At 38.9% G+C, this 22,818-nt stretch overlaps 1 protein-coding gene across 3 annotated transcripts in view; it reads right to left on the bottom strand.

Moving 5' to 3' along the window:
- The window catches only part of cacna2d1 (calcium voltage-gated channel auxiliary subunit alpha2delta 1), a 160,976-nt gene that overhangs the window by 43,952 nt on the left and 94,206 nt on the right, over positions 1–22,818 (bottom strand). Inside the window, exons 11-22 of one of the 3 annotated variants that reach the window (XM_088339835.1) lie at positions 15,551–15,709; positions 11,336–11,440; positions 11,034–11,112; positions 10,921–10,970; positions 10,731–10,820; positions 7,905–7,979; positions 7,749–7,829; positions 7,577–7,651; positions 5,857–5,916; positions 1,264–1,320; positions 1,080–1,151; positions 935–996 (exon numbers count right to left, since the gene is read on the bottom strand). In XM_088339835.1, the coding sequence (XP_088195961.1) occupies positions 935–996; positions 1,080–1,151; positions 1,264–1,320; positions 5,857–5,916; positions 7,577–7,651; positions 7,749–7,829; positions 7,905–7,979; positions 10,731–10,820; positions 10,921–10,970; positions 11,034–11,112; positions 11,336–11,440; positions 15,551–15,709 (965 nt within the window). Of the gene's footprint in view, positions 1–934; positions 997–1,079; positions 1,152–1,263; positions 1,336–5,856; positions 5,917–7,576; positions 7,652–7,748; positions 7,980–10,730; positions 10,821–10,920; positions 10,971–11,033; positions 11,113–11,335; positions 11,441–15,550; positions 15,710–22,818 lie in introns of all 3 variants that reach the window. The other 2 variants (XM_088339836.1, XM_088339834.1) reach the window with 2 other exon arrangements.

Below are 22,818 nucleotides of genomic sequence, written 5' to 3'. Positions count from 1 at the left end.
CAGACGGGATTGATACCGGATACTGGATACAGTAGTAAGATACAACGGGACAGATGGGATCGATACCCGGTACTGGATACACGAGCAAGATACCAAACAGGGCAGGACAGACTGGATCGTTACCGGATACTGGACACATGAGCAAGATACCGGACAGGACAGGACAGACGGGATTGATACCGGATACTGAAAAGAGTCAAAATACACGTCTTGCAAGTGCAGAGATTCGTTGACGGACTGAATGAGAGCACTGAGTTTAAGTAGGAGGGGAGCCAATCAGGCAACGAGCAAAAGCTGGCGGCAAACGAGCGGGCCCAAGTGAGGGCAATGGGCAATCGTGACACCTTATCAATACACAGTCCTACTGCTTACAGTGAAACTGACTGCTTTGTGGTGTGTGGTGTCCGTCATACAAGTATCTTTGGACCCGCTACCTATATGTATAAAAAGGTATGATCAATGCAGAAAGGTATGGTGGAAAACAAATGATGAAGGCTATTTAGACTCAGTGGGACATTGTTAACACATAAAGTACTTAATAGAGAAAATATTCTACTTTCAACTTTTTAAGGACACCTAAAACTATGCAACCCATTTCTGTGTCACACTTCCATGCATTCTTTTATTTTCTGCAAATTAAGAAAATTATTAAAAAGATGATGTCTAATTGTCTTTATAACTTTTTTAATTTCAGAATGTTTTATCTCAGTTGTGACCTGTCCATTTGTCTGACAGTAAACAAACAGTAGTTTGTTACATTGTGAATACTACAGCTTTAATTTAACTTCATTAAATTGTGAATAATACAATTTTTGCTGAATCCTTCGCTCCACTTTTAGTTTGGTAAGTAAATTATGCCTCTGTGTTAGAAAATATGGTCAGCACTTCTGTCGTAATTGACAGGGCAAGAGTTCGAGAGCTAAAGATGACTCACCTGTAATCGGTTCCATTGACCGGCGCCCAAGTGTATGTTCTCACTCCCCTATCAATATACCTCTGCAAAATGATAAGCAAATCGAACTGTAATTCATCTGCATAGAATTGATTTTAGGGTGACATTTATATGCAGAGTGTCTCACTTCATCTTGAGTTTTCACCAGGGTGTCAATCGTGCGCTCACCCGTCTCACCGTCAATCATCGTTCTCCTGATCTGCGGGTGGCAGGTGCCCCATTTCAGTTACATATTGGTACGTTTGAAAGCATATTGTAGGGCAACTCAACTTTTAACCGAACGCCCACGGGTGCTGTCGACAGTACAGTACCTCCACTTTAATCTCATTTTCCAGCTCGGCGTCCAAGAAGTCGAGAGTAACTGGCTCCTGGAATTTAGGATTCTGCAAAACAGAAAAAAAGAAAGGTTTGTAGGTGGCAGTTTGATTCTGCAACTGAAAATAATACTCATTTGAAGTTGTTTTCAGTGTTTTCCTGTTTCCGTTGTATTTTGTTGTTCTTTGGCATTTATTCTGCTTTTATTTACATTTAGTATTAAAGTATTCCCTCGATTTGTGTATTGAATTAATTCTATAACCACTCGTATTAGGTTCATTTTATTGAAGTAAGTACTAAATACACATGAGTAAAACACAGCGTAACCCAATTAATCAGTTTACTTTTGCGCATTACCGCCCATGCGCTGTTTCCCTTTTCCGAAATATTTTCATAAGATAAAGCAAGGAGAGGAATGATAAACACAAGCTCGGGCTTGATTGTTCAAAAAGCTTGATATGTTTCTGTTAATTTCCTGCAACATGCATGGACTTGCTCCCTCATATCTTTCAGATTTAATTTCACCCTATGTTCCGGTCAGGAGCCTTCGCTCTGAAAATGCTGGTCTACTAGTGATCCCAAGAGCCAAGAAGAGAACCGCAGGTTCGAGAGCGTTCTCCATTCGGGCCACGATGTTGTTGAATGCTCTGCCCCATGAGATTTGATCTGCAACCTCAGTGAAACTGTTTATATCTAGGCTTAAAATACACTTCTATTTTATAGTTTATGAATGACCTATATTTTATGTTGACAGTGTCTGTGTATTATTTGTTATTGCAACAGCCTGGTCATCCTGGAAGGGTGGTTACGTCATGTGCGGTCCCTTCTCAATTAAATGAAATGAAATGATCTGCATTTATATAGCGCTTTTCAAGTCAATGACTTCCCAAAGCGCTTTACATTGTGCTTCACATTTCCCAATTGCAGCCGTGATCTGTGCAGCCATATAAGGCGCTAACCTGCTTATTGGGGGTATTGGGGGTTGAGTGTCTTACCCAAGGACACTTCGGTATGTAACACGGACAAGCCGGGATTCGAACTGGGATCCCTTAATCCTAAAACGATCGCTCTACCTCCTGAGTTACTGCCGCCCCAAGGTTTCTTCATTTTCCTCATGTTGAGGTTTTTGAATTTTCCTTGTTCTCATGTAGGTTTTAAATCAGGGGATGGTGTAATGATAGTCTGTAGTTTGCAGTAGTCTGTGTTTTGCGATTATCTGTGGTCTATGCAGCCCTTTGAGACTCCTTGTGATTAAGGGCTATACAAATAAACATGAATTGACTTGACTTAACATTTCGACTTTTTTTTCTGCCATGACAGCGAAAATGCCACAGTTGTTTCAATCCAAATTTTACACAATCGGCTTCATGGGCTGTAGAATACTTAGGGCACTCTCTCCTAACACCAGGAGCCGTTTTCAGGAATGCTCAAAGTAGTCTTAAATCACGTGTTCACGGATCATGTAACCATTCAAGATGGCGACTACCATGGGGTAAAATAGTGATTCAGAAAACGACACTTCTTTACTGCTGTGCTGTAGGAAAAGACGAACGGGGGCTGTGTCGCTTAGGATGTGGTGGATGCCCTATTGCCAACTTATCGGACCACAGTGCATTTGTTTATCACCGTTCGTTGAGAATTAAAGGGAACTGCAGTTACTTGACTATGACTCAGATGATATCGAAAGGGAACTGTAGCATGTGACTTGCAAATATTGTAATTATTGAATAAAGTACTGTCAAAACCCCCTGTTTTGCTCCTGTTATAGATTACCATAAATTCCGGACTTTAAGCCGCTACTTTTTTCCCAAACGTTCAACCCTGCGGCTTATTCAGTGATGCGGCCAATTTACGGATTTTTTCTAACAGCCGCCAGCGGCGCTCGGGTACAAAAGGTAAGATTTAGACCGGTGGAATATATGCGCCGAGGAAGACTGCAACTTCTTAGCTTGTGCACAAATTAAATTGGCGTAGACATATCCTCATCATGAAAATTGCAAAAAGAAAGGCACATGACGCAGCTTTCAAGCTAAAAGCAATTGAGCAGTCCGATTAAGAAGGAAACAGAGCTACTGCACGTAAACTTTGCTTAGCGAGCGTGTTGCTAGCGTGTTTATGAATAAGGGAGCGTGGGACGACGTCTATATGTCAATCTCTTTCCCATACTGAAGGACGACGACTTTGATGATGTCAATTATAAGGATTAACAGGCCCGTATACTGTGTGGCGAGCGTGTTGCTAGTAGCGTTTTGCTACCCTTAACAGGCACGGTTCGGGATGAAAGTTATAATATTATTATTAAAGCTTTGAAAACTCTCTCGGTGTACTGTCTTTCTTTGTAAATATGTGTAACCATGGATAATATGTATTTGCAACTGCATATTTTTGTAATGTATTTATTTTAGAAACTTATTCTGATATGTTTTGCACGAGCAAATGAGAAAGAAGGGGCGGGGCAAACGCAGGCTGACGGGAAGTGGAGTAAAGGTGCGACGTGTTTGTGGACGCGGCCGACAATAGTGGATATATATTTTTCCCACCCTTACCTTGAAAATATACACTTTTTTTCCTTGGATTACTTTCAAAGAAACTTGGACTCTGCAGGTCTGCATCAAACCTTAAGTACCGGTATCATTTTCCGTTCATTTTGCCGGCTGTGGTTTTTAGACTGTGTACTATATATTCAGTTACGATCGCGGGACTGAAAGTCAGGTTTGGGTAATTTTTTGTGATTGTGTTACATGTTTTAATGTGGGTGCATGCGGCTTATATACAGGTGCGGCTTGTGTAAGTACAAAAGCGGTTATCCTCTTAAAATGTGGTGGGTGCGGCTTATAATGAGATGCGCTCTATAGTCCGGAATTTACGGTATATGGATAATGTTAGCCCAAAAAAATCCATGTAATTATGCACGCAGAAAGGCATCTTTTCAGATGTCACCGTAGTGTTTCGTATTTAGAAAGTGTGTGTTGAGCAAAAGAGAAGCTCGCCGTTTCCCCTTCGTCTACCATGCGCCAAAATGATCACATTTATTTGATACGAGATGCTTTCTGCCTCGACCTGTTTTGATCCAAAAAGTAAACAAGTGACGCCAGAAGCAAAATGCTGATCAGCAGTTGCGCCTCAGGTGTGAACAGGGCTTCAGTCTGCTTCTGGCAAACAACGTCCAAGCACACCTCGTAAATAGACAAGACGCGGGAATTAACCACACTTTTGGAGCAAAGAGCATATAAACACGGTAATTGATTTTGGGGAGTGACATGATTTAAATCATCCTTAGTTTATTGTCAAAAGTGGGGAAGACAATGTCTATTTGCGTCATGACTCACAAACGGCATGTATGAGGGGCGGTTAATCAAATGTCACGAGTTTAAATGATTCTCTTCCCCCCTCCCTCTCTCCCTCAGCTTATTTGGTTACTCATTTCTAGGTTCTCATTTCTACCCAACAGCTGTTGTCCCTTGTTTTGATTTCCCTCCTATTATAACTCTCCCTCGTCACCATTCAAACACTCTCTCCTTGGCTCTGTGCTAGTTAATTGTCTTTATCGTCACGTCCCAAGTACTCTTGTCTCAGCTTTTTCACATTCTAGATTACCGAACCCTTGCCTTCCTTCTCATTTCGAGTACCGCCTGATGAACTCTTGGATTGGCGCCTTTGCTGCCGGGTTCATTGTATCACCAAACCTTTGTCTGCATTTTGGATCACGATTGTCTGCTTACGGCTTACTAGATACTGTTGCCTGGCTGCCAGACTTTCGATGTAACAAACCCTGCCCAAATAAAGGAAAGCAATTGATTATTCTAATGTGTGCTTCTGCATTGTGCTTCCGCATCACCCCGAGTGGGTTTTTGACAATAGGCGCTTGTAAAGTGACGCCATAACTTTTTGAAATACGTATTTTTGCCCGAAATCTATTCATCGAAAAAAAACCTGCTATGCACCAAGGACGCAAAATGGCGAGGGAATACTGTATATCTGTGTTGCGGAAACGTGAGCAGAATGACCGTCATATATGAGTACTTGTATATGTGCCAGATGAAAGAGTACCAATGGGATGAAGGGACATTAGTGTCTTGAAAATATATTAAGAACTTCGCTTACATCACATTAATCGCACAGTCAAGAAGCATGTAAAATATTCATTAACACTTTCAAAGTGCAGATGTTCCTTACATTTTGCAGTAAGAAAAAGCAAGAAGGGAAATGAAAGATGACATCTCAGCATGGAAATGTGAAGAATAAGAAAAAAAGAATAAATCATCAAGGGTAAGCAAAGATGAATGAGACAGAATATGACATCAAACATATTCACGGGAAGCATATGAAAAGAACTAAAATGACTGATGAAGAGAAATCAAAGAAAAGGAAAAGGGTTTTTTGAGGGGTGGGAGGCCGGCATAATTTACCCTACGTCTGTTAAGGTTACACCATACAACTTCACAATGGGAGTGATAGCGACTATGGAAAACCATGCTATGCTTACTACGGTATGCTAAAAAGAAAACTGCAGTAACATTTATGAACACTCATCTATGGCGACTAGATCAACTGACTATTTTTATGTGCAATACATTGTAACATCTCACCTCATGGAAAGTGACAGCATACTTATTATAGAGCCTTAACTTCCGGTTATGGATCCTTTTCTGGGAAAATTGTGTTAAAGTATTTTGTAAAATAGCTTCTGTGGTTGTCAAAACACAAGAGGGTTACTGAAATATTTATAGGTCGTCTGGTGATAGTTACGACATGTAGTGTTATTCCTCTGCTAAAAGCCAATAAAACAATTTAAATAGAATAGCTGCGTAAAAGAAAGAGCCTTGTTGAATAAACAGTAAAGAATAAAATAAAACTAAGAATACCCGACTTACAGCTAAAGCTAATGTTGATGTATCCATTAAATTTAACTTACAAAATACTAACACAAACTGATACTGTGATTTAAACCTTGCTTTAGATTAGAAAATTGAATGTCTGAGTTAAATTGAGCTAATCTGCTAAATGTCGCATAATTAATGTCTAACTCTTACTGTGTAAAATGGCCAATGACCTAAAAAGTGGTCAAACAAGACCATTTTTTTTAGATTAAAAACAAATGAAATTATAACTTTGATTTAAAACTTATTTAGATTTAACTGCACAAATATAATATATTTTTGCAAATTAAATGTACAGTAGGAATGACAAATTTTGGGTGACCCATTAAATCGATGGTAGCCTCAAATGACAAATGGAAATATCAGCTAATAAAATATTGCTATTTGAAGTTCAAAACAGTGTGTATTATTTAGCGCCTCTACTATAGCTATATCTAAATGCTGGATTCAGTACTGTTACTTTATTAACAACATAATACGGACATTTGCATAGTTTATCATTAAAAAGCATAATTACAATTATTTCCAGCTAAATATACATTCTAAAACGTAACGTTAGCTGTTGTTAAAAGTTGAATAAGTGACTAAAATTGTATCTGTATATTTGGTATAAGGTTACAAACATGTGCAAAAAGCTAACCTAAAGAATACAATGCTGCAAAAATATTACAGACGCTCCCCTACTTACGACCATTCGACTTACGTCAAATGGAAGATACCAATATTTTTTTCGGGATGCTGGAAAAATATCTGGACATTGCTGTAAGTTAGGTTTTGTATTGTATGGACCTTTTTCCGAGTACAGGACATTACTGGAGTGTTTCTTTAGGCAACTACTGGCGTGTGGCGCTGTGAGAGGTCTCAGCATCCAGCCGGAAGAAAATAATATCCACTTTTTCTTTCTAGTTTCTGTGTAAACATTCTATACTGTCTATAACTATACTATCACGAGTACGCTGAGAACTTTAACATTTTTATTGTTTGATATCTCGTGCATCCATTCAACATGCTTTAACATGGTTGGTGTAAAGTGTAAAGAAGAGGCAAGTCCTTTCGTTTAAAATGAAATTGGAATAAGAAAGCTCGATGCGGCTGAGAAAATGGTCGGAATGCTTTTTTTCCGACACTTTTTACCACAGAGGAAGACATCTTGAAGCGCATCTTCCAAAAGTAAGGTAAACTCAACATTATTTATCTTTATAGAGCATATTATTTTATAAACAGTGTTTATTTTTTAGTACAAAACAATACAGGTTACTTATATAAGCCTTAAACATACAAAATATAGCACTGAAGCAAATTACGAACGATCGTCTCATTCGTAAGTAGGGCAGCGTCTGTATTGTAAGATAATATTAACCTTCTGTCCAAAAATACATCTCCTAACAGTTAACTCCTAGCATTCACTGCACGGCCTTGTGATGCTTACCTTTGGCTGGAGATTGGGGTGCAGCAACACATAACCGTTTGGATCGATGGCAAAGTAATATCCGTTTGGACCAATCTGACAAATACAACACATTTTCAACAACAGTTTGCATATAATACATATCTATTTCTTATCTTTTATGAAATCTGAATATAAATGGTGATGCACTCACAGTGAAACGCGGTGTAAGCTTCTTGATATCATTCAGTGACACGTCGATGCCCATAACGCCAAGAATTAGTTGATTTTGATGCTGAAAAATAGATATAACAGAAGTAAATGTACTGACTATTGTAAATGATCTGTGACCATTGTCCACTAGCCGCACCTCGCTATTCCTGTCGTCTTTCGTTTTGGTCTTATTGAAGACTGGAAGGGTTCCGGTAATGACCAGGCCCAGTTCCTGAGGATGGTGCAAAAACAACAAGGACAATTTTATTTACCGGTGGGTTTATTCTGCTTGATTTCAATAAAGAACGTAGTTCTGTTTTTACTTTTGGACACTTGCAAAGGGGATTGCATAGGATGCCAAGGTTATTTGTTATTTTATATTCATTTGCTTTTTGTTATTTTCACTATTTTACTAGTATATTCTGTTTGAGTAACTGTCACTCTTGGCCAATCATTTTGCTGTTTTTTGACCACTCCCTTTAGGGCAGATCTGCATTTTATAACCTAAGAAATTGCGCCCTCATATCTTTCAGATTTAATTTCCCTCTATGTCCCGGTCCGGAGCCTTCGCTCTGAAAATGATGCCGCAGGTTCGAGAGCATTCTCCATTCGGGCCCCGGTGCTGTGGAATGCTTTTCTCCCTAAGTTTCGATCTGCAACCTCAGTGGAAATGTTTAAATCTAAGCCTAAAACACATTTCTATTCTATAGCATATGAATAACCTATATTTTATGTTGACAATATCTATGTAGTATATGCCCTCATGTAGGTTTTAGATCAGGGGATGGTGTAATAATAGTCTGTGGTTTGCAATAATCAGTGGTCTGTGTAGCTCTTTGTGATTTAGGGCTATACAAATGAACATGACTTGACTTGACTAATAAAAAGAGAAGACTCAGAGGGGGACCATTAGAAAGTGATGGAATTTTGCATCTTAAGTGTTTTGTACAGCCTCCTTGTGTTCTCCTTGCAAGTTCAACATGTGTTGATGTCTTCCCTCTTAATTTTTAAAGTCCACTGAACTATAAAATTACCAATTTCAATTGTTTTTTTTATGTATTTGTCTACTGACATTTAGGTCTCCGCAGTACAAGCACACACATATTTTTTTTATGCACCATAAATCAAATTTTTTTATAGTTAGGTCAGGGGTGCGCCTTTATACTCTGGAGCAAAATATGGGTAAAACTGTCAATCCATTATTTGCACTGCTTATCTTCAGTAGGGTCGCAGGGTGCTGGAGCCCACCCCAGCCATCTTCAGGCAGTGGGCAGGGGACACCCTGAACGGGTTGCCAGCCAGTAGTAGGGCACACAGAGCCAGACAACTCACTCATTCATACAAACCTACGGACAATTTTTACTGGCCAATTAACCTGACGTGCATATATTTGAAACTGAGAGAACATGCAAACCCTACACAGGAAGGCTGGTAGCTGGATTTGAACCCATGAGGGTGAACCGATTAACATATTATTATCGGTATGTGATTTAAAATAGTATTCTAAGACTAAACCGCAAGACGCTCTAGGCATGCGTTAATAATTTGTACAATGTCGATAATGTTAAAAAAAACACCATGGGGAAGGCTGGAATAAAAAATGCAAACGAAAATAAAATCATACTTTTAAGATTACAAACTGCGAGTAGTAAAATACACAGCTAAATATGTTAATCGAGACATTAGCGGAATTGATGAAAAGTGACACAGAGGATGAACATTTCATCAGAATTTAGTTGACAGGTATTTGGAGTAAAATTCTTATGTAACTTTTGCTGTGGTTGTCAGAATAACTCTTAATATGTTATGTTAGCAAACCAGGTACATTCTTACTTAAGTCATGTAATGTTAGCAAATAATTAAGTCTGATGTTGCCTCTAGCTAAATTTGATTTTAAATTGTTTGTCATTTAAACTTTATATGACATATCAGTTGTTGGTGTTGGATTTTAATGAGACAATTTTCCGTAAAAATGTGACTTATACTCCGGTGCGACTTATAAATTGTTTGTTTTTCTTTAAAATGCTTTAGAATGCAGGGCAATGGTTAGCTCGTGTGCAGCACAGTTCTGAGGTCATGAGATCGAACTTCCTGTGTGTAGATTGCATGTTCTCCCCGTGCATGCGTGGGTTTCCTCCGGGCGCTCCGGTTTGCTCCCACATTCCAAAAAACATGCATTTCAGGTGAATTGTCCCAAGGTGTAGATGAACGAGTGAGTTGTCTGTCTCTGTGTGCCCTGCGACTGGCTGACAACCAGTTCAGGGGGTCCCTTGCCCACTACCCGAAGATAGCTGGGATGGGCTCCAGCACCCCCATGACCCTACTGAGGATAAGCGGTGCAGATAATGGATGGATGGATTGAGTTTTGAGCTTGTGCAATTTATGGAGACTCCGGAAAATACGGTAAATCAACCGTTATTAGTAAAACATGACTTGACACACAATTTGGAACTTGAATTAATCGTGATGTAGTATTCGATTTAATTTCAAATAGATAAACTCTTAAGCTTCCCTACCCATGTGCTTGAGGCTGGGATCACAGTTTAAAGGGTTGCAGAACACTGCCTTAAATACTGCCCCAACTTTTTTGACTTTATTCAAACACTCTGTAGAAAGCATGTTCTGGGATTCGGGCAATCTAAAAATCAAACTCTTTGATAAGGCAATCTCACGTTTTACGCCAGACTTAAATGCCTTTTGTATTCGCTATGCAGATTGAAGACACAAATAGGTTGTTATCGAGTGTCTTTCTGGTGAAGTGCTGCTTCCCGGAGGGAAAATGCTTTGTACTGTGAAGTGGCTCAATCCTCAAAGCTGCTAATTGCATATTATTCATATTTTGAGATTCCTTCTTGATTCTTCAGGTGCAGATGAGGAAGGAACAGTAGACAATTCTTGAGACTGGTGCACAACCATAGTCTGAAGATGTTCACATTGTTCTAGGATTTAGCTTTTTTTCAGGAACATTCAGACTTAAACACACCAGAGCATCGAGGTACACGTTGGTCCACTGCACTTGTTTGGCCTGCTTGTCTGCCAGAACCATAGGTCTGCCCAGGACATCCAGGTACTCCTAGATTGCAAAGAAATAAATCAAAGAATAAAACATGACTAGATACTAGGTCATCTAGAGAGGTGAACGATGCTCATAATTCCAGTATTGAAATGATCACCTGGGTGTTAATTCGTATGGCTCCAATGGAGGGGATCTCATAGAAATAACCTGAAGGGAATTAAAATAAAGGAAATTAGGGCATACTCTGGATGTGCTGTAAAATTGCTGCACCTTTATTGGAGCAGGCCATCCACTGAATGGGTCCTTTATCGTAGTTGTGCTGCCCCACAGAGAAGGTGAAGATCCTCACCTACAACATTGTGACATTAGCATTCTGATTTGGATGCCATTCTCTCTTATTATAAATTCCACCAATACCATGCCAAATTCCCAGAAAATAAAGACGAGATCACGTACAAATTGAAAATAATATGCTTTTTTTTTGTCATATCATATGTTTTACTGTGTTCCTGACTTCAGAAGGGAAGCACTAAAGACTTTGCAACTACAACCTGTTAAAAGAGTGTTTATACTTTTTTGTCTGCGTTGTATTTCTCCAGGATGGACCTTGCACGCTCCTCTCCTCCATCAGTGAACAGCATGATAATCTTGTTACAGTTTGCTCTACTGATGTTTACCTGTTGACACAAATACAGGACAATTATTATTTAAAAAAATAGTAAGTAAAATACAAAACCGGCATACTAAAAAGAGAAAAAATAAAAATGAAAAGGGCAGACAGAAGACGGACGGAACAACATACAGTTAGTTCTATTTAACAAAGAATAAAATAGTCTCCCAGAATTATCATGTATCCGCTAGATGGCAGCAAAGGATCAATACAGTACTAAGCTGTCAGTTGCCATCCAGTTCAATTTAAGACTCCAATTACTTTACATTAATTATACAACATATTTGTAGTCTTAATGACATAGGTTGGAGTACTTAAACCAACCAAAAAGTAGTAAAACTTGGTAAAGGAAAGATAAACCCTGAAGCTTAAATCAATAAAAAATGAAATGAAAAATAACAATAAAATAACAATAAAATAACAATAATAACGATAACAATAAAAAAATAATAATTAAAAGGTTACCTCAACAGGCAAAAATGAATGATTGAAATATGTACAAATAAGCTCTGCAAACGAATTACTATTAAACTACATGTCAAGAAATAAAACTAAAATAAAATTTGAATTCAAATCAAGGTATTTAATATATTAAATTACACATAATAATAATTTATTGTGATTCTTAAAAAACAACTGATGGCAAACCTTAAAACAGTTTGGTGTGTAAAAAAAAGGAAAATTGAAAGAATTGTATGCAATTTAACATTTACAGTGAAGTACGGTTATTTATAAGTCTGTGAACAGCAAAAAAATAAAATAATCAAACAAATTATACAAAATGAAAACATATAGAATAGAATAGAATAGAATAGAATATACCTTTATTGTCATTGTTACAAATGGGCTAACATATTGTGACAACGAAATTGGGCATGACACTCCAGTTTTACACATAGTGAGGGTATGAGCAAGAAGATAAAGGAACAGAGAAGATAATGTTATAAAACAAGGGGAATAAGGCTATAGTTATAATTTACATGGTATTTACACCACAATGTCAGCATGTGGGATGTTACATACAGGGTTGTCGTGATAACGTTGTATCGTAACGGTTGTGCAATATTGCATTTGGTGCAAAGTCATCATGGTGCAAAAATAGTCCGCATATACATTGGTGCAAGCATAGACATCATAGTGCAAAAAAAGGAATGGTCAGACATTGTGCAATTTGAGCATTAAACGTAGTGCAGTCGACATGTGCAAGAACAAGACTTGAGTAACATTATTTTCGTATGAGGTAGTGTTGGCACGAGTTTTCAGTTTTTGTGCGGTGTCTGTTGAGCAGTGAACAAACATAGTGCAGACAGCATGTACGTGAGTACCATTTTACATACGTGTGAGGTATTTTTTTTTTTTTTTTTTTTTTTTTTTTTTGCAACAGTTTTCAGTTGTTTGTGCGGTGTCTGTTTAGGGTGGTAATGGCTGTGGGGAAGAAACTGTCTCTGAGTCTGTTCGTTTTTGCTTTGTGTGACCTGTAGCGCTTGCCGGAAGGCAGCAGGTCGAAGAGATGGTGGCCGGGGTGAGAAAAGTCCTTGACGATGTTTTCTGCTCTGCTGAGGTAGCGAGAGCAGGCAATGTCCTCCAGACTGGGCAGAGAGCAGCCGACGATTCTCTGGGCTGTTTTTATGATCCTCTGGAGCTTTTTCCTGTCTGCTGCTGTGCACCCCGCATACCACACCGTGATGCAGTATGTTAGGATGCTCTCCACTGTGGCTTTGTAGAAAGACACCTGCAGCTGCTGTTTTAGGTTATTTTTCCTGAGCAATCTCAGGAAGTGCAGTCGCTGCTGGGCCTTCCCTACCACCGCTCTGGTGTTTGCAGACCAGGAGAGGTCGTCGGCGATGTGCACGCCCAGAAATTTGAACGAGTGGACTCTCTCTACGCAGTCTCCTTTTATGATGAGTGGTGCTGGATTCCTGCTATTCCTTCTGAAATCCAGAATCAGTTCTTTTGTTTTTGTTGTGTTCAATATGAGGTGGTTTTCCGAGCACCACGTTGAAAGTGACTCAACCTCATCCCTGTATGCCGCCTCGTCCCCTTCAGAGATGAGGCCGATCAAGGTGGTGTCGTCAGCAAACTTAATAATAGTGTTTGTGGGGTGGGTCGGTGAGCAGTCGGAGCTGTAGAGGGTGAAAAGCAGGGGGCTCAGTGCACAACCTTGGGGGGAGCCAGTGTTCAGTGTTAGGGTGGGAGAGACGTGGGTACCGAGTTTCACCGACTGTGGGCGGTTGGAGAGGAAGTCCATTATCCAGTGGCAGATGGAGGGAGAGAGTCCTAGGTGTGCAAGTTTCTCCACCAGGATCTCCGGGATAATGGTGTTGAAGGCTGAAGTATATGTGTATAACATATATTTTTGAGGGGAAAAAACATTTAGGGAGTAATAAAAATGAAAGTACGATTGTAAGAAAAGGACCAAAACTTTTTTGTATTTCTCAAATGGAAGCCGTATTAAATATATGTATTCATCCATTGTTTGCAACCCTTATCCTCAGTAGGGCCGCAGGTGTGCTTGAGCCCATCCCAGCCATTTTTGGGCAGTGGGCAAGGGGACAATCTGAACTGGTTGAGGATTAAATATACAATAAATTAAATTTTTAATAACCAACTCCTGACTAACAAGTAGTAAAACCAAATCATTGACCATGTTTTTTTGTTATTTTTCTGAAATGAGAGCTAGGCAGGACTTTATTGGCATACGTTCCTGCACCCCTACAACACTTATTGGATTTATATTAAGATAAAACTGTGTGATAAAGGAACTGTGTGTATTTTTTGACCACTAGATGTCACTGCATTGAGTCGTGCAACCGAAGATGAGTGCTAAAAAACAAAAGGAAGAATACAAACTACAGATACACAAATTGATCAAACTGCACAATTTTCTTCTCATTTATGTTTATCGCTTGGCAAGGTTTTTTTTTTTGGGCAGCTGTAGTTGCAAAATGGAGGACAATTTTCTCAGCTCATTCTAGATTAGTGGTTGTCAAGTGGTGGGTCAGGACCCAAAAGTGGACCCGTTTTTAGTGGGCCGTGGGCCTTTGCCTTGGCAAAATAATGCCAAAAATAGGAAAAATAATAACTGGTCATTTAAACGCCTTAACCAGTTAATGGCCATAATTCCCTGCTAGTTGACAGCTTCCATTTCACACCACTAGAGAAAGACTGATAGAATTAGTTTACACAAGTCGAACATGGCCATATGCACATACAGCAGAATATATATGAGATATCGATGTTATTGTCTTGAAGACAAAGCCACTGAAGTAAAGTGTTTTGGATTTATTGAAAATGTAGCTATTTGGGAATTGAAGGGAATGTGACTACTTAAAGTTGTTTTAATTTAGCTGTTCTTTTTTATATTTTACTATATCTGGTTCAAACTTCTCAAACATTTCATTCAGTAAATCTTTTTTGGTCATGGCTTTTAATTAAGGTGATATGGCGATTCCAGAAGTCAGACCAGTTGAAAATTACTGGTCTAGTTGAGGCTCATGTTGTGTAAAATTTTTTTCGACCTACTAGTACTTAAAACATACTTGTTTATATCATAGTTCATGTGATTGTCCGGGCAGCGCAGTGGTTAGCGCGTGTGCGGGACAGTTCTGAGGTCATGGTATCAAACCTTCCAGTGTGGAGTTTGCATGTTCTCCCCATGCTTGTGTGGGTTTCCTCCGGGCACTCCTGTTCCTCCCACATTCCAAAAACATGCACATCAGGTTAATTGGCCGGTCCAAATAGTCCCTAGGTGTGAATGAGCGAGTGAGTTGTCGTACTCTGTGTGCCCTGCGATTGGCTGACAACCGGTTCGGGGTGTCCCCTGCCCACTGCCCGAAGATAGCTGGGATGGGCTCCAGCACCCCCGCGGCCCTACTGAGGATAATCAGTGAAGATTGTCCTTATTAATTAAATCAATATTTTCTTCTTTTTAAAGGCCATTTTTACCACTAAGAGGCGTTAATAAAAACACACTTTCCTTTTAAATCAGAACACTCGGTAATATTTGGTCCTTGGGAGGAATGAAGAAGTCCTGAAAAGGAATTCATTGACTGGTAGACAAATGAACAGAAAAAAAAATTGAATACATTGAAAAATATTCCTGAATATAGGTTGTTACCGCTGCAAGCTGCTCAAATGCAAATTCAAATCCCTTAGTGTAGTTGGTGATGCCTTTGGCGGTGATATTCTGCACGGCATCCTTCAGCAGCTTCTTGTTCCTCACGTTGGCTTGAACAAGATGGTCGAAACATGCCGTCTTCTTCACCATGGTGTTAAACTGCCAAACAAAAGTCGGCGTTTATTAGATGACACCGAGCAGACCCCAAAAGACCCGCTCCTGTTGTTAAGGTGAAACGCTCGGTTGCATGAGCCCATTTAGCTAGCAGCGTCTTGGAACACATTACGGCATGTGCAACAAAAATGTAAATAAAGCCGATCGAGGCCTTTATTAAGACACAAACACTTGCACACTAACTCACGCCTCAATCCCACCTGGCCTTGGTTGTTAGGTGCTAGTTGACAAAGAGACACATTCATCAAGCCTTGCTAATTGCTTCACATCTTTGGAGTGCCGCAACTCCGTACCCATGGCAACAAGACAGGAGCGACAGTGCAAAAAAAAAAAAAAAAAAACAGGGCGATGCGGCTAGTTTTGTTTTTATTTTCTAATAAAATTATGAGGAACAAGACAAGTGGAAAGCATAGAATATACAGAGACGCCTCGTCACTTGTTATTGCTGTTTCACTGCTTTGCGGATTCGGAATTGAAACGTTCCAGACATTATGTTCTGAGCAGACAGCACGCAGCAAACGCCATCACAGGGGCAGGTTAGGGAGAGCTTTATGTGTTGGGTGGGTGTGACTGTCTGCGGGCGCAACTGTAATAGGCTGGTGTATACTGTCAGTCAAACAGCGGGGAATAGGGGGCGTGAGGGTTGTTACAACTATTTATTACATACAAGTCAATGTGTCCACCTAAAACAATCTGGGAAGCCTGCTTGCCGCTAGCTTTTAACGATTATTTGCATTAAAAAGGAATTTATCAAGAAAATCAGACTCAGAGCAACGAAACAGTGATACCCAGCGGGTGCACCGTGGTATATTTTTGCGTTTGAAAAGCAACTGCGGCGCCACTCTTGCCTAATCCGGCTAGGCTACGTAACAACCCACACAAGTTAGCCCTGCAGAGCCTGTATAATACCAACGCCAGACCTATTAGCCAGGAAACGGATTAATTGGGGTTACAACTCGTGAGAAACTGCTATACAGTGGAACCTTGGTTCTCGACCATAATCCGTTCCATTTCTTTGTACGGAAACCGATTTGTACGATCACCGAAGCCGTTTTTTCCCATTAAAAGTAATGTAAAATTGTTTTAATCCGTTCCAACTCCTTGAATGTTTATCTTGAATATTTAACGTAAAGCTAACCCAGGCTAATCGTACATTCGCGTTAGCGTAATCTTCCGTACGAAAGATTACGCTAACATGAACGTGTAAAAATAAAAAAAAATCAGGTTGTTTACACGTCATTTAGCAACCGGGTCTCTCTCCACAACAAGTGGTGAGCGGTAAAAGGATAAAGAAAATAATTATGAATAAGATTTCTTACCGGTCGGCAGAAGCCATGCTGTATTCCTGAAAGAAGGGAAACTCGCACACCTTCTTCATATTTTGCTATTATTTCTTTCTTTAATGCAAAAGTTGTACGCACTACTCCTCTTTTTTCACCTGTAGCAACTTTGCTGCTTGCACCAACCTTCTTCCGAGGCATAATTAGGGGTTAAAACACTCCCTACACCGCTTTTGAAAAACGAAAACAGAAAAAGAGTGCGCGTTGCCGTGACAACAGTTCTTCACGAGGGGTGGGGGCAATCTACACTCGTACGCCGCTAGCATCGCCCCTAGCGGACCGGCGTTCGAACTCCGATTTTTTGAACGGAAAGCGGAGCAAGAATTTCTCGAAATTTTTGGTCGAGAACCTATTTGTTCGAACTGAGAGGCATTCGAAAACTGAGGTTCCACTGTATTTAATCATCACCGAGACCTGGCTCAGCCAAGGATACCGCATGCAAGCACGGCGCTAGCCAGATCACTTTTTAGCACTAAAAGGAGAAGTATTTTTGTATAATGACAATAAATAGCAATTATTTAACAGCAATTTTGTGTTCTGTGTTTTTATTTGTAGATCTATAGTTGTTATCTTGTTACAGTCATATACTCTCAGTCTGTAAGGACTTCATCGCATGTTTGACCCTTGGAGGCTTTTATGAAGGTGCAATTCTACTTTGCGGATTTTCTTTTTTCCCCCAAGAAACGCGATGAGCGAGGAATCATTACCTTCTTTTTTCCTGGGTATGATTTTACTGGTTTAGGCGTTTATGCCACTTCTCCCAAAGGTTGTTGGACAATTGTAGTTTTTAAATTTAGTACTAGGAATACCACGAAGAAAACTAAGGCCTTCAGCATTCATTTGCATTCAAATGTTAAACCTTCCCGCAAGTCATCAGAGTTGCTGTGTGAGTCTGCAAACACTCATCAACAAGCTGCGAAGCAGCATAATGTTTGACCCATGCGCGTCTGTGCGTGTATTTTCCATTGGCTGGCCTTGAAGTCCAATCTCCTTTGACAATAGCAGACAAACACATCTCTATTTGACCGAAAGGCTGCGATCACAATGGTGAGAGGGAAAAAAAAGCTCACACGCCATATCAAAAAGACAGAATAGAATGTACACAAACACGACAGAGGCGGTCATAATGGATCGGATTGTCAAATAATCCATTACCAGGAGGATAAAGATAAGGGAAGGGTGTGTTTGAATAGGGAACATGAGGAAATTGTTTGTCATTGTGTGCAGAAAAAAACGATTTAATCTCATGAGATAAGTCACGTGGTGATGCTGCCGTTAGCGGTACATTTGCAAAGGCAATCATCAGAGGTGAAAGAATAAATGCTGGAAAAAATAGATATAATAAAGCCTCAGTGTGTAATGTTTGACCACTAGATGGCATTGTATTGTCTAAGGCCAACAAAAAGCAGTGCCAGGAGCACACCATAACAGCAAGATACAAGAGAAACATGGTGGCGACCTCTGGGTTTAATTAAATACAAATTTCTCGAGCCAATTAACATTGATATGATAATTCATGTATTTTTTTTTTTTTACAAGTTTCGTTTGTACCACTAGGAGGCACTAAATATTACACACCGTCTTTTTTAATGTGGAAATATGTTCTTCCTTGTAGGAACTTAGAGAATGGTCCCGGAACACCTTCTTTTTGTTAACATGTTACCGTAATTTTTGCACTATAAGGCGCTTTCAATTTTTTCAAATGCTGACCATGCGCCTTATAATAGGGTGCACCTTATATATGGATCAATATTGAGTCGCAACAGGTGTCACAACTACGGTAAGGAGTCGCCGACTTGATATTTCTCCATAGAAGAAGTAGTGTGCGGTGCATGATGGGATATATATAGTGGCATTTCATTTCCTAACCAATGTGTCAATCATCATTTAAATCGGTCACTATTAGCTAAAGTCATTCGGAAGTAAAGTAGGCGGGGTTTTTCAGCATTTACAGGCTCGTATAGGCTAAAGCAGCGTAAAACAAGGCCTGCAATTGGCCAAAAAATATATGAATCCCAAGTTAGGTTGGCAATTGCGCACTGCTCGCACATTCTCAGCGTATAAGAAAATCTAGCCAGCGCACAAGGGTCCTAAACGGCTCTTCAGGTTGTTTTTGCTTCTTTAATCCCAACATGACCAAATATTATGTAAAAGTATGCACAAAATGACTTAAAGGGAGGGGGGGATAGAACCAAAAAAAATACCAAAATGAAAAAGTAGTGAAAAGCTGAGAAAAAAGGAAGAGAAAAAAAGAAGGAAACATTTTGAAAAAAGCCAGAAAAAAAGAAAAGAAAGAAATGTAGGAAAAAAGTAAATAGAGAACAAAAAGAAAAAAGTAACAGCTCGGAAAAAATAAACACAATGAGATTTTTTTAAAGGAATTAAAAAAAGGAGAAAAAAAACACGGAAAAAAGAAGAAAAAGTTTGTGTTGCATTCAAATAATTTCCCATTATATCAAGTGAATCTTTTTGCCAACATTGTACTTCCACTAAAAAATGTGATTAAGTACAGTTCTGTATCTTATAACCGACTAAGCCCCCAAAAATGTTAATATTATGCGACAAAATATATCAGGAAATAAAAAGAAATGGATATCTTGTGAAAGAATTGTAAGAACAAACGACGTTTGTAGGCCGTACAACCTTTGCAAGAGTACATGAGTCAATTCATTCAAAAGAGAAAAATAATTTTGCATTGCCGGAAACTCAGCAAAATGTAACTTGATGTCAAGTTTTGGACATGTTTGATAATTAATTATCTTGCCACGCTTGGGATTATGGTTGCTCACTGTTGTTTCAAGCGTTGCTCACCGACTTTGTGTGAACGCTCAGACCCGTGGAAAATTAGAGGTAAAATTGTCTATGACCTAGAGAAAACAATTTTACTAGTCTGTATTTGTAAACAGGAATTCTGAGGCTAAACAGTCAGCTAGCAGAGATGCTTTTCAGCGAAAATATTTTACACGGTTGGATTCACTACACTTATGGATGTATTGGGACAATGGTTGTGTATTATTATCGAATGCAATCGCTGCAAGAATATGTCTTTTTATGTTTTTTGTATATTGTTTCAGACTGATCGTAATGTTTTTGTGATGAGTGTATTTATGAATGTTTAGCATATCTTGAATCCTAAACGTTTTACTTTTCCAATGATATAAGGCCTGAGCTATTTCAGTGACTGGTGACATTGTACAGACACCATGTCTTTACGTGTCTGAGACACATATTTGCTTCTCAACAGTCCAAAGTCAGACCATTGGAACGCTGAGGGATAATAAAAAGTTTGACTGACCTATATGACTGTTTTGTTGATATTCCTTCCGTAGCGCTTTACAGTGTGGTGCGCCTTGTGTATGGAAAATAAAAGACACAATACTACTTTTTTAGGGGTGCAGCTTACAATCCGGTGAGCCTTATAGTGCAGAAAGTACGGTAATTGTTTCTAAAAGAAAAAAACGAAAATCACAGAAAGATGACAGCACAACGCTGGTTGTGAATCCTATTTTCGTGTTGCTTTGGATAGGAATTTTCCATTAGTTTTAAAATTAGCGTGACTACGTGACCAGAGGTATTTGTTCATGGTAACTTTTGTACAACATTACATCCTCTTGTTTGAATTGTTGAGAGCATGTCGTAGCTAAGCTTAGATTATAGCTGTGTAGTTAGCAAGCTAACGGGACCTTGTACTTTGTACAAACACTTTTGTTTTTAGTTTGTCGGTGACATTAAAATAGTTTTATTAGAAGCTATTGTTTGAATAAACAGCAACTAAAATACAATAAGTCTGCGTATTCTCAACTGAATGAAACATCAGAGTGAGGACAGTACAAACTACGCTAAACTGGATTGGGTTTTGGATTTAAAGAACAATTTGAGTAGGAGTAGGATTGGATGTTGTTTTGATATTTAATAAAAGGTATGGTGTGTATCATTTAGTGCTTTTTAGTTGTGAAAAAAAAATCAAAAAGAAATTCGTTATTTAAAAATTAAGCACAGATACACGAACAATCACATAACCATGCTTTTTTTCAAATACTTGTAGGTAAAAAACATCTTTGTTTTACCTAACATAAGCCTCACCTAAAGGGATCTAGCAAAATTGTACACTACCATGCTGCTAAGGGTACAAAATAAAAGAAAGCCTTGCAAAATGCCTACCAAAAAAATTAAGAGAAGATTTTGGGCTTTTTGGCTGCTTTGAGTCTCCATAATTGGTATTCTTTCTTGAGCATTTTAGCCCTTGTTTTGAGCTGGACTACACAATACAGGATCATCCAGTATTCAATTAATTCACACTTTCCCTTTAATTAAGGGGTCTCAAACTCACAGCCCAGGGGCCAATTGCGGCCCGAGATGATAGTTGAGGCCCCTGCCGTACGTTAAATGTTAGTGCAACTCATTATGTATTACTTAATGAATAATTGATTTATCTTCAAATCAATTCTTAAATTTTTTTTAGATCTTAATTTGTATAGAATATGAAAACATATATATTTGAAAACAATGGAATTTTTTTTAGTAATTATAGTAATGTTTCTTTCACTTTATTCTGACCGCATCAGAGGTCATTTTAAACATGTTATGGATTATTTTGTTTTGGAGTAATTTTAAAAACAACAAAAGTTAACAGAAATAAGCTATTGATTGTATTAATGTTTCGTTCTATGTTCATGTTTTACATTTTCAGAGCGTTTTTGATTTTCTTTGAAGAGGTTTCTTTAGCACAAGCAGGCAAATCATTATGCAAATATTCTCTTTCGATGAACAGTCTCCAGAAAGTAATTTTCCACATACACGAAGGTGTAACCTCTGCTGGAAAATAATCATCATCAAAATTTACAGTACGCAGCACCAGAGGACAAGAGCATGCACATTTCTCTGTCTTATCCGGGGAAAATGACTCATCTGCTTGCTTTTCTAGTTGTTAAATTACAATTTTTGGGGATGGGAAACTCACCAAAGGAACAATTTATTCACAGTGGGTCTTGTAAAACCTTTGTGCATAGATTTCAGGTTTTTCACTGGTGTAAAGACAGATACTGTATGATGTGTTCCATACCAGGTGCTTCTGGTTCATGATTTACGAACGTATTCTCATTATTTATTATTTTGGGCTCTGTGCTTTGTTCCAACTGCAACTTTTATGAAATCCCTTTACAAATAAAGATCAGTTGAGTTCAATGTGAACAGACAGGGGCTCCCAACAGTATTTTTTTTATTGAGCTGCTGTGTTTTCTTTTTAATGTATGTATTAATGTATAATTTCTGACTGTAGCTAATCAGTGTACTTACAAGTATGCTGGTGATATATAATTTATGTTACAGCTACTACTAGATATTTTCAGAAATGATTGGGCTAGCAGAGCCCTAAGGATTGTGTTGGGCAACATTTGGACTTTTACAATATATAATTGGGTTTAGCATCATGGGGGTTATTGCAAAAAGTGAGAAAGCAGCTAGAATAATGGTCAACCTGTGCTTTGGGGTCCCAGTATAAACTCATTATTTGTGTTTATGTAGCAGTAAAGCTGAAGATGTTACCACATCATTTCTACTGTTTTGCACGCAGTTCATTAAATCGAGAAAACACGGACTGAACTGAGTCTAAATCTTTAAAGAGACAGAGATTGATGCAGACGCATTGGTGGACCTAGCCACTTGGTCAAGATTAGGGGTAGAAAACTCACACTCTGAAGGGACACAGGCTCAATCCGATTACTTCCTCTTTCACCTAACCACAGGTAAATAAAG

The sequence above is a fragment of the Urocampus carinirostris genome, chromosome 7 (assembly GCF_059441175.1).
Source record: "Urocampus carinirostris isolate Australia breed hairy pipefish chromosome 7, RoL_Ucar_1.0, whole genome shotgun sequence".
NCBI classification, from domain to species: Eukaryota; Metazoa; Chordata; class Actinopteri; order Syngnathiformes; family Syngnathidae; genus Urocampus; species Urocampus carinirostris.
The sequence above is the reverse complement of the archived record's forward strand: the minus strand, read 5'-3'. Positions and strand labels throughout refer to the sequence as shown.